This window comes from Solanum lycopersicum, chromosome 5, assembly GCF_036512215.1.
Source record: "Solanum lycopersicum chromosome 5, SLM_r2.1".
Classification (NCBI taxonomy): Eukaryota; Viridiplantae; Streptophyta; class Magnoliopsida; order Solanales; family Solanaceae; genus Solanum; species Solanum lycopersicum.
This window is the reverse complement of record NC_090804.1, coordinates 51,233,012-51,247,493: the sequence shown is the minus strand read 5'-3', so window position 1 is coordinate 51,247,493 and position 14,482 is coordinate 51,233,012. Positions and strand designations below refer to the sequence as shown.

The 14,482-nt window shown below is 31.5% G+C and overlaps 1 protein-coding gene across 2 annotated transcripts; it reads left to right on the top strand.

Annotated features, from left to right (window-relative positions):
* Positions 1 to 316: 316 nt before the first annotated feature.
* Positions 317 to 5,838, top strand: LOC101258460 (acyltransferase Pun1-like). 2 transcript variants are annotated; one of them, XM_010323283.4, is made up of 2 exons: positions 317 to 3,585; positions 4,641 to 5,838. In XM_010323283.4, the coding sequence occupies exons 1-2, from the start codon at positions 3,569 to 3,571 to the stop codon at positions 5,695 to 5,697; spliced, it is 1,074 nt and encodes a 357-aa protein (XP_010321585.2). In that variant the 5' UTR covers positions 317 to 3,568; the 3' UTR covers positions 5,698 to 5,838. The 2 variants fall into 2 exon arrangements, with proteins under 2 accessions (XP_010321585.2, XP_004240174.2); XM_004240126.4 differs by lacking the exon at positions 317 to 3,585 and having other exon boundaries at positions 3,599 to 5,838.
* Positions 5,839 to 14,482: the final 8,644 nt, after the last annotated feature.

The following is a 14,482-nucleotide window of genomic DNA, read 5'->3' as shown; positions in this document are numbered from 1 at the left end:
TTTTTTTCTTTGTTATTTGTGGAGTGCAGCAAACGTGCCATCGTCTTCAACTCTTCCTCAACTCTAGCCAGTCTTCATTCTGTTAGATTTCAGGGTGAGCTATTGTTCCTAGCTCGGACTGGATTCTCTCTCATTCATGTCTTGATGTCCTTGAAGTTCGGACATGGACCATCTGTTTACTTATTTTAGCTTCCTAGATACTCTTAGATTTAGTAATTTGAGGATAGAATGTTCTTGTGGTGATGACTTCCAGATTTTGGGAATAATAAGTATTAAATTTTAGAAGTTATTTATTAGTTAAATTAATAAGTTTTAAGTCTTCCGCATTATATTCTGTTTATTATGGTTGGAATGTTGGGGTTTAGATTGGTTGGTTCGCTCACATAGTAGGATAAGTGTGGGTGCCACTAGCGGCTCGTTTTGGGACGTGACAAATATAATCCATTTATGTGATTTACATGATTAATTACTTGAGTAAATCATTTTTAAGAAATAGTTACTTATTGTAGATATACTCTTTAATTATTTATAACCATATATAACAACACTATATATATTATTAGCTTTTTTTCTCTCTCACCTCTTCTCTTTTTTCTCTCTCGGCTTTTTAATTTTTCTCGTTTGTCGCTCTTTTGCTTTAGTTTCTCTTTCTCTTTCTCTCTTTTTTTCTTTCTTGTTTTCTTTTTTGCTGCTTATTTCTCTCTCTTTCTCTTTCTCTCTCTCAACTCTTTGTTGCTTTTTTTCCTTTTATTTCTTTCTCTATCTTTTTGTATATTACTCATTAATTTCGTAGAATCAATAAAATTTGTATCAATAATTAATTAATTAATTAATTAGAAAATAATTTAATCATAACAAATGAAGAGACATAATAAATTGCAAAATAAATTATAACGTGAATTAAAAATGTATTACACACATTAAAGTTGCATTAGAAGATAATTAAATATGAATGCAAAGTGTAGCAAGCCAAAAAGCATTGTACATTCTGCAAACTAAATGAACTTGTATCAATAATAAATTTAAGAAGTAATTCAATCATAACAAATCAACAAACAAAACTGCTTAAATGAATTAAAATTGTATTTTAAAAGTGTACTTCAAAAATATTAAAGTTGCATATGAAGAGAAAATTATGCATGAACAAAAAGCGTAACTAATGAAAAACAGCCAATGATTTATAGAAAAATTATACTTATATCAATAATGAATTAAACAAGTAATTCAATAGTAACAAATAAATCAAAAAATTTCAAAAAATTAAATTGCTTTACAATTGCATTATACAATACTACAGTTGAATTAAAAGAAAACTAAGAATGAATAAAAAACATAACTAACGAAGACAAGACAACGATTTGATAAAATGAATTAAACTCATATAATTCATGAATATATATCATATATATCTTAGAAATTATCTTTTCTTTTATCACTGAGAAAAAGAGTGATGGTTGCAATATATATTAAAAATGTATTGTGCATGTCTTTTAAATGTATTACAATGTTACCTAAATTATTCTTGTTTGTATTAGTAATAAATGAGTGAAGTGTATAATATATATTATACATGTATTATTCATGATAAAACATGTATTGTATGTGCTTTATAAATTATTTTTGGTTTGTATCACTAAGAACGTGAATGATGTTTGCAATATTTATTAAAAGTTTATTCTGCATGTATTATCAGTGTGTTACCTAAAGTATTTTAGCTTATATCATTAAGAAGGGAGTTGAGTTTGCAACATGTGTTATACATGTAGGATGTATTGTACATGTTTTTAATACAATTATGAAACATATCTAATAAAACAGTAATACAAAGGCGATATAATTTCGTAGACTTCATCCTTTTCGAGCTCCAGTCAATTATTTTTTCTAAAATCAATTCTAAACTTAATCAAACACTCTTAGAATTGAGATATAAACTCCAACGATATTTTAAACTATGTATGAACAACCTATCCAAACTAATCGCAATCGAAAGAGTAGTCAATGAGTCACAGATTGACCAAAACTTGTATCAATAATTAATTAGTGAATAAACTAACCATAACAAATGAAGAAACAAAATAAACTGCTAAATGAATTAAACTTGAATAAAAAATGTATTACGCATATACTAAAGTTGAATTAGAAACGAATTAAACATGAATACAAAATGTAGCACACGAAAGAGCATTAGGTTATTTACACTTATATAATCATGTATTAAATAAGTAATCTAATAGTAACAAATAATAAGCTACAAATGAATTAAATTTCCATTAAAAGTGTATTTTACAATATTAAAGTTGAATTAGAAGTGAAAATTAATGATAAATGAAAAACTTAATAACGGAAGACAAGACAATAATCTATAGACTTAATTAAACTGGTATTATTTATGAATAAAACAAGTATTATATATGTCTTATAAATTATTTTGTTTTGTATCACTAAAAACATGGGTGATGTTTGTAATATGTATTACAAATGTATTATGCACATGTTATAAATTATTTTGGTTTGTATCACTAAGAACATGAGTATGTTTGCAACATGTATTACAAATGTGTTGTGCATATGTTAATATATTACAAGTGTGTTACTTAAATTATTATGATTGATATCACTAAAAAAAGAGTGAAGTTTGTAATATGTATTATAAAGGTATTGTTCGTGATTTTAATATAATTTTAACATAATTATGAAATATTATTTAATATAACTTCAATACATTTGCGATATAGTTGCATCACGTTTTCCAAGTTTCAACCTAATATTTCTCCCGTAATCAATTATAAACTTAACCAAATCCTTTTAAAATTAAGATATAAACTCTAAATTAAATGATATTATTTTTATTATTTGTTGAAACAATCTATCCAAACTACTCACAAATTCTTAAAATTCAAATAATGAATTTAAAATTTGATGTTTTATAATGACCATCAATTAATGGTGAACTCTTGTAGCTATAATTTTAAAGATTTGAAATGTTTATTTGAGAGCAAGATATTGTACAAATATTTAATTTTTCTATTCCTTTTCTGGTCGTGTTTTTGAGTAAAAATAATCAATATGGGCAAAAATATTTTTTCAAATAGTTGATTACATGAAAATTTTAAAGAAGAGGAATAAAAAAAAATAAAAAGAGAGGAGGAACATAAATAATGAGAGATAAAGAGACAAAGAAGAAAAAAAAATAAAAGAAGCGGATGAATAGAAAAAAAAGGGTTGAGAAAGAGGCGACACAATTTTATTCAATTCTAAAAAAAAATTTATATTTAATTAGAAAAATTATGTTTCCATAGATGATAAATATTTTTATAATATAGCATATATATGTGTGATTCACCCTTTTTTAACCAATAAACCAACCATCCATCACATAAACCAATAACCCACCCAATTTCCTCTAAATGAAATCCTAATTAAAAGACCCAAATTAAACCATAAATCCTAATTCATTATGGTCAGTGCTTCAATAATAAGTTGGACTTTAGTTGGATAACTTCTCCAGCAGCGACAGAACTCGAAATGATCGTTCTGGATTGGCTTACTAAAGCACTTAAGTTGCTTGATGAATTCCTTCAACAGGTAACATAATTGTTTGACATTCGCTTCTTGTTCTTCTAAAAAGCTACATGTCGCTTGTCAAAAAGACTTAAATTAACCCATGAAGCCTAATTAATTTAGATCTCTTAATTAGGATTCCTTTTAGAGGAAATTGGGTGGGTTATTGGGTTATGGGGCAAAAAAAAGGGATCAAACGGGTAATTAAATAGAATTAAGACACGTATATATAAAATGAGGGGTACATTAGTAAGAGGAGTATATATGTACATATAATTGAAAGACAAAAGCTTATGTTGATGCAAAGTATAAGGAAGGATATAAACGTACCATTTATTAAAGTTCGGAATAAATCCTTCCTTTATTTTAGTCACACAATCTTTCTTAGTTGGTTTCCAAGTAATTTTTTTCTTTGTATATCTATTGTATTTTTCAAGAATAACACACAATTCATGCAAAAAGTTATTGAATTCCAAAAAGTTGTTGAATTCCAAAAAATTCAATGCAATTACCTAAATCTGCCCTGGGAGTCACCTACCATTTTTTTGATGAGAAATATAAACATTTAAAAATAAATGAATTTTGTAGACCAGAGGCAGAGACAGAGGCAGAGTCAGATTTGACTTCCTTTTGTTATTAGCACGCACACCTTTGACCCACTAAAAATAAAGAAGCCTTTTTAGTTAGCTGAACCAGAGAGAAAATGTAGTTCCTTGGCTTGCCAAAACTGAATTAGCTATCTAAAACATTATGATTGAATTTATTTTAGATCTATAAAAGTGGTAAAGGCAGTAACATAGCCGAAAAAGAAGATAAGCATTTGATATCAAAATGGAGTCAGTTGCCCATCCACTGGTGTCCATTATCTCTGAGAAACTCATCAAGCCATCTTCTCCAACTTGTCCTACTAAAAGATGGCACAAACTTTCTTTAATTGATCAAGCTTTTAGCAACTCTTACATTCCATTTTCCCTTTTCTACACCAAAGATAATGCTATCTCAAACACTAGTCAAATATCTCAACTTCTTGAGGAATCTTTATCCAAAATATTGTCCACTTATTATCCATATGCAGGAAGGCTTAAAGATAATACTACAGTTGATTGTAATGACGCGGGGGCTGAATTCATTCAAGTTCAAATTGATTGCCTCATATCAGAAACTCTTAACTGGCATAATACAGCTATAGAAGATTTGCTATTTCCTCAAGGTTTGCCTTGGTCAAATTGCGCAAGCCGTGGACTAGTTGTAGTTCAACTTACTTATTTTAATTGTGGAGGAATAGCCATAAGTATGTGTATATCACATAAGATTGGAGATGGATGCAGTGGTTACAATCTTTTTCGTGATTGGTCTCACATAACTTCCCATCCAAATAATTTCTCCATACCATCTCTCCACTATGTTGAACAATCTGTTTTTCCTCCACCTTCAAGTGGTCCATTTCTATCCCCATTATTCATGTCAAACAAACATGATTGTGTCCAAAGAAGGTACATTTTCTCTAATCAGAAATTACTTAACCTTAAGAATACGGTTGCTTCTGAATCAGAGGTGCAAAATCCAACACGTACTGAAGTTGTGAGTGCACTTATCTTTAAATGTGCTGTTAGAGCAGCAAAGGCAAACTCAGGGATTTTCCAACCATCATTAATGGTTCAAGCAGTTGATTTGCGAGCACAAGTTGGTTTGCCTCCAAATGCTATTGGAAATCTTCTTACCATATGTCCAACATCAATAATAACTAATAACGAAGAATCTATGACAATATCAAAATTGGTCAGTGAAATGAGGAAATCTAAAGAGCTAGTTTACAAAAGAGATAACGTCAACGACAACATGTTTGTTGCCTTGCTACTCGAACTAGCAAAATCAAAACGGGAATATCATGACAATGGTCCTAATGCATATCAAATTACTAGTTTGGTGAAATTTGCTCTTCATGAAATCGATTTTGGATGGGGGAAGCCTACAAAGGTGAGTATAGCAAATGGACTAAATAGCAAGTTGGCTATCTTGATGGGTAACCAAACTGGTGGAATCGATGCATTTGTGACGCTTACTGAGCAGGATATGTCCGTATTGCAATATGACACTGAGCTTCTTGAGTTTGCTTCTTTAGTTCCAAGCTGTTAGATGTTTTACATATATTTTGTGTGTTGAGTATGTCTCTGATGATGACAAATAAAATATGCTCGTATTAAGTTGTATGTCAATGTATTTTATTCAGAGTTTTTGAGGAATAAGCAAGGATATTGGAAATGTTTTATTGTTCAATTAGCATGAGCTCCAGGCGATGAATTATTTGGTTATTAGTTTGATATTTCAAGTTACACAAAGAGTTGAGAAGATCCTCATTTTATTAAAGCAACAATTGAAATTTAAACATGCATTTGGAAATTATTCAAAACCACATAATTTATAAAGGAAACAACTAAAACATGATATAAACCCATTTGATAATAACACTTTGAACTAAGCACAAATGGCATATGAATGAAACACACATTATTTTCATAAATTGATACACTTCACTTTTTTGGACACTTATTATATTTGGGTTCAAGTTGTCGTAGGAATTTATTTTCCTTTGTTAGAAAACTTTTTCCCCCAATATGAGAATTTCTTATGTGAATTCAAATTCTATTGGACCTTAATATGAATATGGAAACTGGATGGAAAATTAAAAAATGCAGGGAAAGTTTAACAAGGATCAATATTTGTAACCCTAAAAAAATTTTGGTAGCATACTAATGCAATAGACTGGCCGACACTTTAGCCTCTCATTTTACTTTTTCCATGTGCAATCCTTTCCATTAATATAGAGCTCAACGTATTATTCATTAGTACTAGTCAAACTGCAGTACACTGTGTTGAAATTCTACCATTTTCCAAGCTTTAAACTAAATACTATGTTAGAAATTTCGAAACACCAACATACTGTTATATACGTATAGTTTAGTTGAAAACATTTCTGAACGACAAGATAATTTCCAACAAAACGGCCTTAGAAAATTCACATTTTCTTAGTAGTGTCTGAACACATATACTCCTGGGGACTAAAATTATATTTTACTTACATTGTATACCACTGAAATATAAGTTCTAATTTCACCAAAAAACCCTTAATTGCACTTAGCTCTTCTATCTTTATGAATTCTCTACTGACAACTCCAATTCTCGCATTCACCACACTCACGTTATTGTTATGTGCTAAAAGTTATGCCCATTTTACTAGGCACTACAAAGTATACATGAATCTACTATGCACAGTAGACATCCTTCACGCGACCACACGGCAAGCTCAGTGCTACTACCACGACTGTGTTAACAGCCATGTGATCTAGGCTTTGTTAGGTTTTAAAAGGTGTGACTGGAAAATGAAGAACTGCCACTTTTATGAAGAATTACGACTTTTATGAAGAGTTGCGACTTCTATGAAAGGTTGCGACTTTTATGAAAAGTTGTGAATTTTATGAAAAATTGAGACTTTTATGAAAAGCTGTGACTTTTATGAAAGATTGTGATCTTTCCTAAATGTTGTGACTTTTTCAAAAGTTGTGACCATTCAGGTAAGGCACAATAAGAACTTTTACACACTACCTTTGTTTTCTGGATTTCCTCTCATTTAAAGAATCAATTTTTCTGGACTGTTTCTTCTAATACTAAAATCTACTATTCTAAGTGTACTTTACTGCTGTTGAGTGGCTCGCTGACACCAGTGTTTTGGGTATCAATACTCTGGTGAGTGAGATCATTCTATCCTAGGAGGGGATATTCCAAATCAAACCTCAGATAATAGAGGAAAATATTTTCCTTCAGGGGACACTGTGCATTCAGTGGTCTTGGTCTTCTTTCCGTTTTTCCAAATTCTGTTTTGTTCTATGTACCTTAGGAATACAAGATGAACAACAATCTTAAGAAAATTATTATACTGTTGGTATTTCTTGTATTTTACTAATTTGAGAGAAACAAATTATGGAAGTAAAAGATTAATGCATTACTTCTCCAGAATTTGGAGCTTTATTTAGCAAAATTGAAGTGAGAATGTACATAATTTATTTTATGGTAATCCGATAAAATATTACACCAGGTAAACCTCTTATTATTTTGTCTGAGGAAGAAAATAGTTTGTAAGAGTTAACAACTTTGATATTTTTTATCATGTATATCTTTCGAAAAAGATTTGCAAACCATACGTTGTGGAATGAATTTGCTTGGCAAATTGAGTTGCCTTTACATTTCCTTAGATTGCAAAATGAGAGATATATATTTTTGTTTGATAAAATAGTATGTCAAAATGTTATAGTTGGAAAACTATTGAAAAGAAAAACATTTATATGTGTTAAGGATTATGTTTAATTCTGTTCCGCGGCTAAAAAACTTTTGTAGAAAAGCATTTATATGTGTTAAAGATCTTTATTTATTATTCGTTTGCTTATTATATGTATATATGCTTTTCCGCTTGTATATTTACAGTCTATGACGTGTTCTTTTTGACTAACTACATAGTATTCTTCTTTTTGTCTTTTAAACCAGTTTTTTAATGTAGGTATTTCAAGTATCTTTTCAACACTTAAATCAATTGGTTTATATGAAAACTTCATATAATTCCATATTATACTTTTGACTTTCTTTGTACTTGTCACGACCCAAAACGAGCCGTGAGTGGCACCCACACTTATCCTACTATGTGAGCGAACCAACCAATACAAACCCCAACATTCCAACCATAATAACAGAAAAATAATGCGGAAGACTTAAAACTCATTAACGAAATCAATAAATAACTTCTAAAATTTATCAATTACTATCCCCAAAATCTGGAAGTCATCATCACAAGAACATCTATCCTCAAATTACTAAGTCTAAGAGTATCTATGAAGCTAAAATAACTAAACAGCTAGTCCATGCCAGAACTTCAAGGCATCAAGACGTGAAGAAGAAGATCCAGTCCAAACTAGAAACAATAGCTCATCCTGAAATCTGACGTGATGAAGACTGGCTCGAGTTGCGGTTGAGTTGAAGACGACGGTACGTTTGCTGCACACCACAAATAACAAAGAGAAAACATACAAGTAGGGGTCAGTACAAAACACGAGTACTGAGTAGATATCATCGGCCAAATCAAAATAGAAAGCAATATATATCAGATAATATCATAAAATCAACTACAATACTCAACAGGTAGCAACAACAAGTACAAGAATCATTGATAATAACGCCAAGTACACCCATGAGGACTCAAGCCTCCATACCATACTCATTTGGGAATTAGGTTCGTTAAATTGAGTATATTAACATAATTCAAGATTCATTCTTTTTACTATCCTGGTGTCGGAACGTGACACTCTAATCCTACTCATACTATACTGGTGTCGGAACGTGACACCCGATCCACTACTACTATCCTAGTGTCGGAACGTGACACCCGATCCATTAATTCTATCCTGGTGTCGGAATGTGACACCCGATCCATTAACACTATCCTGGTGTCGGAACGTGACACCCGATCCATTAATACTATCCTGGTGTCGGAACGTGACACCCGATCCACTAATACTATCCTGGCGTCAGAACGTGACACCCGATCCACTAATACTATCCTGGCGCCGGAACATGACACCCGATCCACTAACCTCATTCTTTTAGTTCATCAAGCCTTCTTTCATACCAAGGCATCATCATTAACAAAGAGTTTTCAAGGTTTAAGATTCAACAGCCTCATCATGCTACTTCATCACAATTACATAATCACATCATGCAAGCACACAATTAAGCATATAGAAGACTGTACAAAATTACCCAGTACATATCAATCGCTATTTAGAGTTTACTATGGAATAGCATAAACCATAACCTACCTCCACCGAAAAATCGTGATCAAGAAATAAACTTTTCCTATGCTTTGCTTTCCTCTTCGTTTCTCTCTTCTCTCGATCGTTCTCCCTCTCTTTCTGTCTCTTTCCTTCTTTCTCCTTATTCAAACTCTTTTTCTTTTACCCTAATTACCATATAATTAAGTATAAAAGATGACAAAAGTAACCCACTAATTAATTCAAGGTTATCTCCTTTAACCCCCAAGTAATTGAATTATTAACACCACTAACTTTATAATTATAAGTAGGAATAGTCCAAAACGCCCCTTAAAACATTTAACAGAAATCCGACCCAGTCAGGGTTACGCAGCCTGTGACGGCCCGTCGTGCCTGCGACGGTCCATCCTGCTGCTTCCGTCCCAAAGTTCAGAGACTAAATTTCACTAAGTGTCTGTGACGGTCCGTCGTGCCCACGACGGTCCGTCCTGCCATGTCGTCGCGAAGTTTAGAGAGTTGTTCTCATTACCCAAATTTTTTAGAATCTAAGTGTTTTTGAATGAGACCCCCTCGACGGTCCGTCGTGCCCATGACGGTCCGTCGTTGGATCCGTCGACTCAGACAGTTATTACCCGAAATAAACTCTACTGCTCAAAACGACTAAACAGGTCGTTACAAAACTTCACTGGTATATAGAATCAAAGTGTATAATTGTTTGTCTATATTGTTATTATTGTAAATATGAAGTGTTATGTCAATTTATGATAGAGGGAAAAATACCATTGACTTAGATTTGTGATTTTTTGTCTCTATGGAATGAACTTTAACACTATGTAAAGATTGTCAAAGAGAATTGAAAGCAATATAATTCTTTGTAGAATAATATTTTCAAAAGAGGTTTCGTACTACCAATGACAATACGATAGTCTCGGGAAATTTGTTAAAAACTATTTTCAAATACTTAAAAAATATTTTTGAGATCACATTTAAAATGTGGACTCACAAAATTGTTGGAGTATATTTAACATTGTGGTCGTTGAGTTTCTGATTTATTAGTATATGGTATGTGACTAGTATGAAACAACCAAATTATATGTATACTTGTTCAAAATGATTGAATTATTTTATGAAAAAGTGTTTCTTAAAAATGTTATGATTTTTTATGTAAAGATATTTCTATTAAATATATTTATTTCTATAAACATGAATATTTGTGAACACTCATTTGTCATGTTTTTTAAAGAAGCATTTGGACTACATTGTCTTTGTTGGACTCGATGAAACTTTGTTCATTGGTTGTTTTGTAACAATCAGATTGAAAGTTATGGAAAGGTCCTTCTGAAAAAGGACATATTACAAGGTGTTGACTCTAGACAATGTTTGTATCACACAACATTGTAAGAAGTTGGAACAAAATATTTGTCAAAAAAACCTATATTGCGGACATATTTTAAAACATAATATTTTTATTTGTTCTTATTTGTTTGAGTCAAACTGTTTGTGACATGAACAATTGTGACATGTCAATTAAAAAACCTTGTTATAAAAACTGATCAAATTAGAAATTTTGTGTAACTTTGAGTGCAATAAATAATTAATGTCATGTTTCTCTGGAATCTAAGTATGCTAAGCCTTCTTATAAATCTGTAGAAAGAAATTCTAATAACTTAGAATTGATTTACACTGATATTTGTGAGATGAAGTCAACATCATCTTGTGGTGAAAAATGTATCTCATAACATTATTTGACAATTACATTAGAAATGACTGTCTATTTGCTGAATGGTGATGATAAAGCAATAGGAATCTAGACAATTGAAGTTGAAAATCAATTGGGAAATTATTAGATGTAAAAGGAATGAAGAGTAGAAATCCCTTTTTGCAGAAATATGTTTGAAAAGTTGAATTATTCATCAAACATTTCCTTGCTAATCTAATGGAAATAAATGAACTTTTAAGGAAATGTTGGTTGCATTAGTTATATGTTCCGGTTTACGACAAAACTTTTGTAGAGGAACCATCCTTACCGCAAAACAGAACAATAATTTTTTTTGTCTTTTCATAAAGAATTCAATAAAAAGTTTTTTGTTCAGGACACAATCTATTCCATATGAGAAAATGGAAAGGAAGAATACAACTTTAAATATTTCAAAAGTATGGAGGTATCTAGGCAAAGTCCAAGTTCCTATTTCTAAAAGGATTTAAATAGGACCGAAGACAGTGAACTGTAAAATAAGACTTGAGTAGTCTAGTGAAATGTGTAAACGACCTTGGAAAGAACAAAAGGATAATGTACTAATAAAGAGACTTAGATGCGTAGTAAATGTCAAGGGACATACATTTCCTTCGTAACTTTTCTTGTGTCTTATGCAGACTCATCCTTTTGGACAGAGGTGTCAATAGTGAGATTGATTCAATTTTGAGCAATCCTATTGGAAGTTGGTTGATCTTCCTACAGGATATAAACTTATGAGTTCAAAGTGAATCTTCAAAAGGAAAATGAAAGTTGATATAACTGCTGACAAATATAGAGCAAGACTTTGTGTCAAAAACTTTAGACAAAAAAACAAGGCTTTGTTTTTGTTTAAATATATACTAGGCAGTAACTAGAATTACATCCATTATGATACTAATATTATTAGTTGTGATATATGACTATTGCTCTCCAATATACACGCAAGTGTACGTGGTGGCGCAAGTAATATAGATTCTTATTCAAAACGAGTTATCATTTCCAAGGGACTCATGATCAATTTATATTTAAACAATTAAAGTAACAAAAATTAAGTGATTTTAAAATGGTTTTTCAAGCAAGAAAAAAATAATTCCAAGGCTGCAGTGCATGTTCAATCTCATGCATCATAATATTGTCTTAGAACTATTTTTTGTTGTCAAATTACTGGTTTATAGGGTTAATTATATGAGTCCGGCTACACATATCTCGTTGCGTATCCCAATTAGATACCTAACTTCATCGTTGAGAGGGGATAAGTAAGATAATTGGCGAGCATTTATAATTTGTCCTATTACGTAACAAGCAAGTTGTTCATCTGGGTGTCACTCCTGAAAAAAAAATCACCTGAATCTAATGGGTCGATCGAGATATCTATATCCTCTCTTCTATCTAACCTCGCCTTTTTCGATTTTAAGATTAAACACTACGTTTATCTTATGGTTATCAAGCATAAAATAGTAAACCAAGAATACAAAAGCAACTTATGTTGACAACCAAAAATTAATTCATAAGTAAATAATTTTCAACATTTAATTCATAGTTGCAGCACCTGAACTAGGGCATTTAGATACTCATACTATTCAAAAAACATAAAAGAATATCGTTCATGTGATTTCATAAAAAAAGAGTTAGAAGATTAAGATATATTACAAACTTAAATTCTTTCTTTTGCACACCAATAAAAAGTTCCAACCCTAACAATGAGGTCGTAAGGCTATATTTATAGTATATAGGAAAATAAAGTCGATTTCTACTTTAACTAGTAGTCCTTTTAATTTAAAGTTTCTTCAAAAACACCGCATATGGCTGGGGCGACGCGCCAGAATCAAACCTAGAAGGCTGGCGCGCCACGTTCTAGTGCGCCTAAAATCACCCCAAGTTACTATTGGCTTGGGGCGTCGCACCTTTGCTACACCGATGTGGGTGGGGCACCGTGCCAATGTCTCATCTGGCTGTATCTTGTCGCCTTCAACTCCTTTTATTTCCAACACTTGATCATTTCCCTTAGTAACCTTAAAAATCACTAATCTTGCATATTAATGTGCAATCAACACAATATAAAGCCAAAACAAGCTAGTTAGATTAGATAATGTCCTAAACTAATGTTAAAGATGGACAACTTGTCGTATTTAGGCATATAAATATGCCTAAGATCAATGACCTTCAAAATTCATCAAATGAATATGTAAACATTTCTCTTAAATGGAGAATTGGAGGAAGAAATTTACATCGAACATACCGAGATTATTTTGGTTCTTGATAAATAAAAGAAAGTGTCCGAACTTGTTAAGTCACCTTATGGACTAAAACAAGCACCCAAACCATGATATAAGAAACTTGACCAAACCATAATGGCAAGTGGATTTAAGAACGATGGAAGTGATAAATGTGTTCACATAGTGATTGTTTGTTTGTATATTGGTGATATGTTGATCATCAATAGAGACACTAGTGACAAATGCTACTAAACGTATGCTAGAAACCATGTTTGGAATGAAATATCTTGGAGTTGCTTGTGCAATCTTAGGTATAAGAATCCTTAGAACTCCATAATGCCTAGCATTTTCATGGTCTCATTGTATTCAAAAGGTACTTTATTAGTTCAAATATTTGGATTTCAATATTGTCAAGTCTAAAATAAATGTGAGCTTTGCATTTCGAAAGAGTGAGAAAAAGTGACTCACAATTGTATTGTGGTAGAGTATTGAGAAGAATGATGTATATCACGAAGTGTGCATGATCTGGTATATCATTTGCAATTATTGAACATAGTCAATTCATGAGTGATCCAAATCGAACTCATTAGATTGTAATAAATAGAGTATTGGAGTATTTAAAAAATACTTAAACCTATGTCTTGCATAATAAAAATATCCAACAGTATTTAAAGGATATTGTGATGCAAATTGGCTCACCGGACAAATGAAGTAAAATCTTGAAGTGGGTATGTATTTACTATTGGTAGACGAGCAGTCTCTTGGAAATATTTCAAAAGAGACATGTATCTCTAGCTCTAGAATGATCTTTGAGCTAGGTTCTTAAATAAGGTCGGTGAATAAGTTGAAAGTCCCCGAAATTTCTTGATTAGATATTCTTTTTTGGACCAAACCATTGACATTAAAATTCATACACATTGATAATAAATATGCAATAGGTAGGGCATAGAGCATGATGTATAATGAAAAGTATCGTCATATAGGACATAGACAACATAACGTTAGAAAACTACTATCTAGAAGAATTATAAGAATTAACTACGTAAAGTCAAAGTATAATGTGTCGGATCAACTTACAAAAAGGCCTAACTAGAGATATAGTTGAAAGATCATCTAAGGGAATGAATTTACGGATTAGGATAAGTCATCATGGA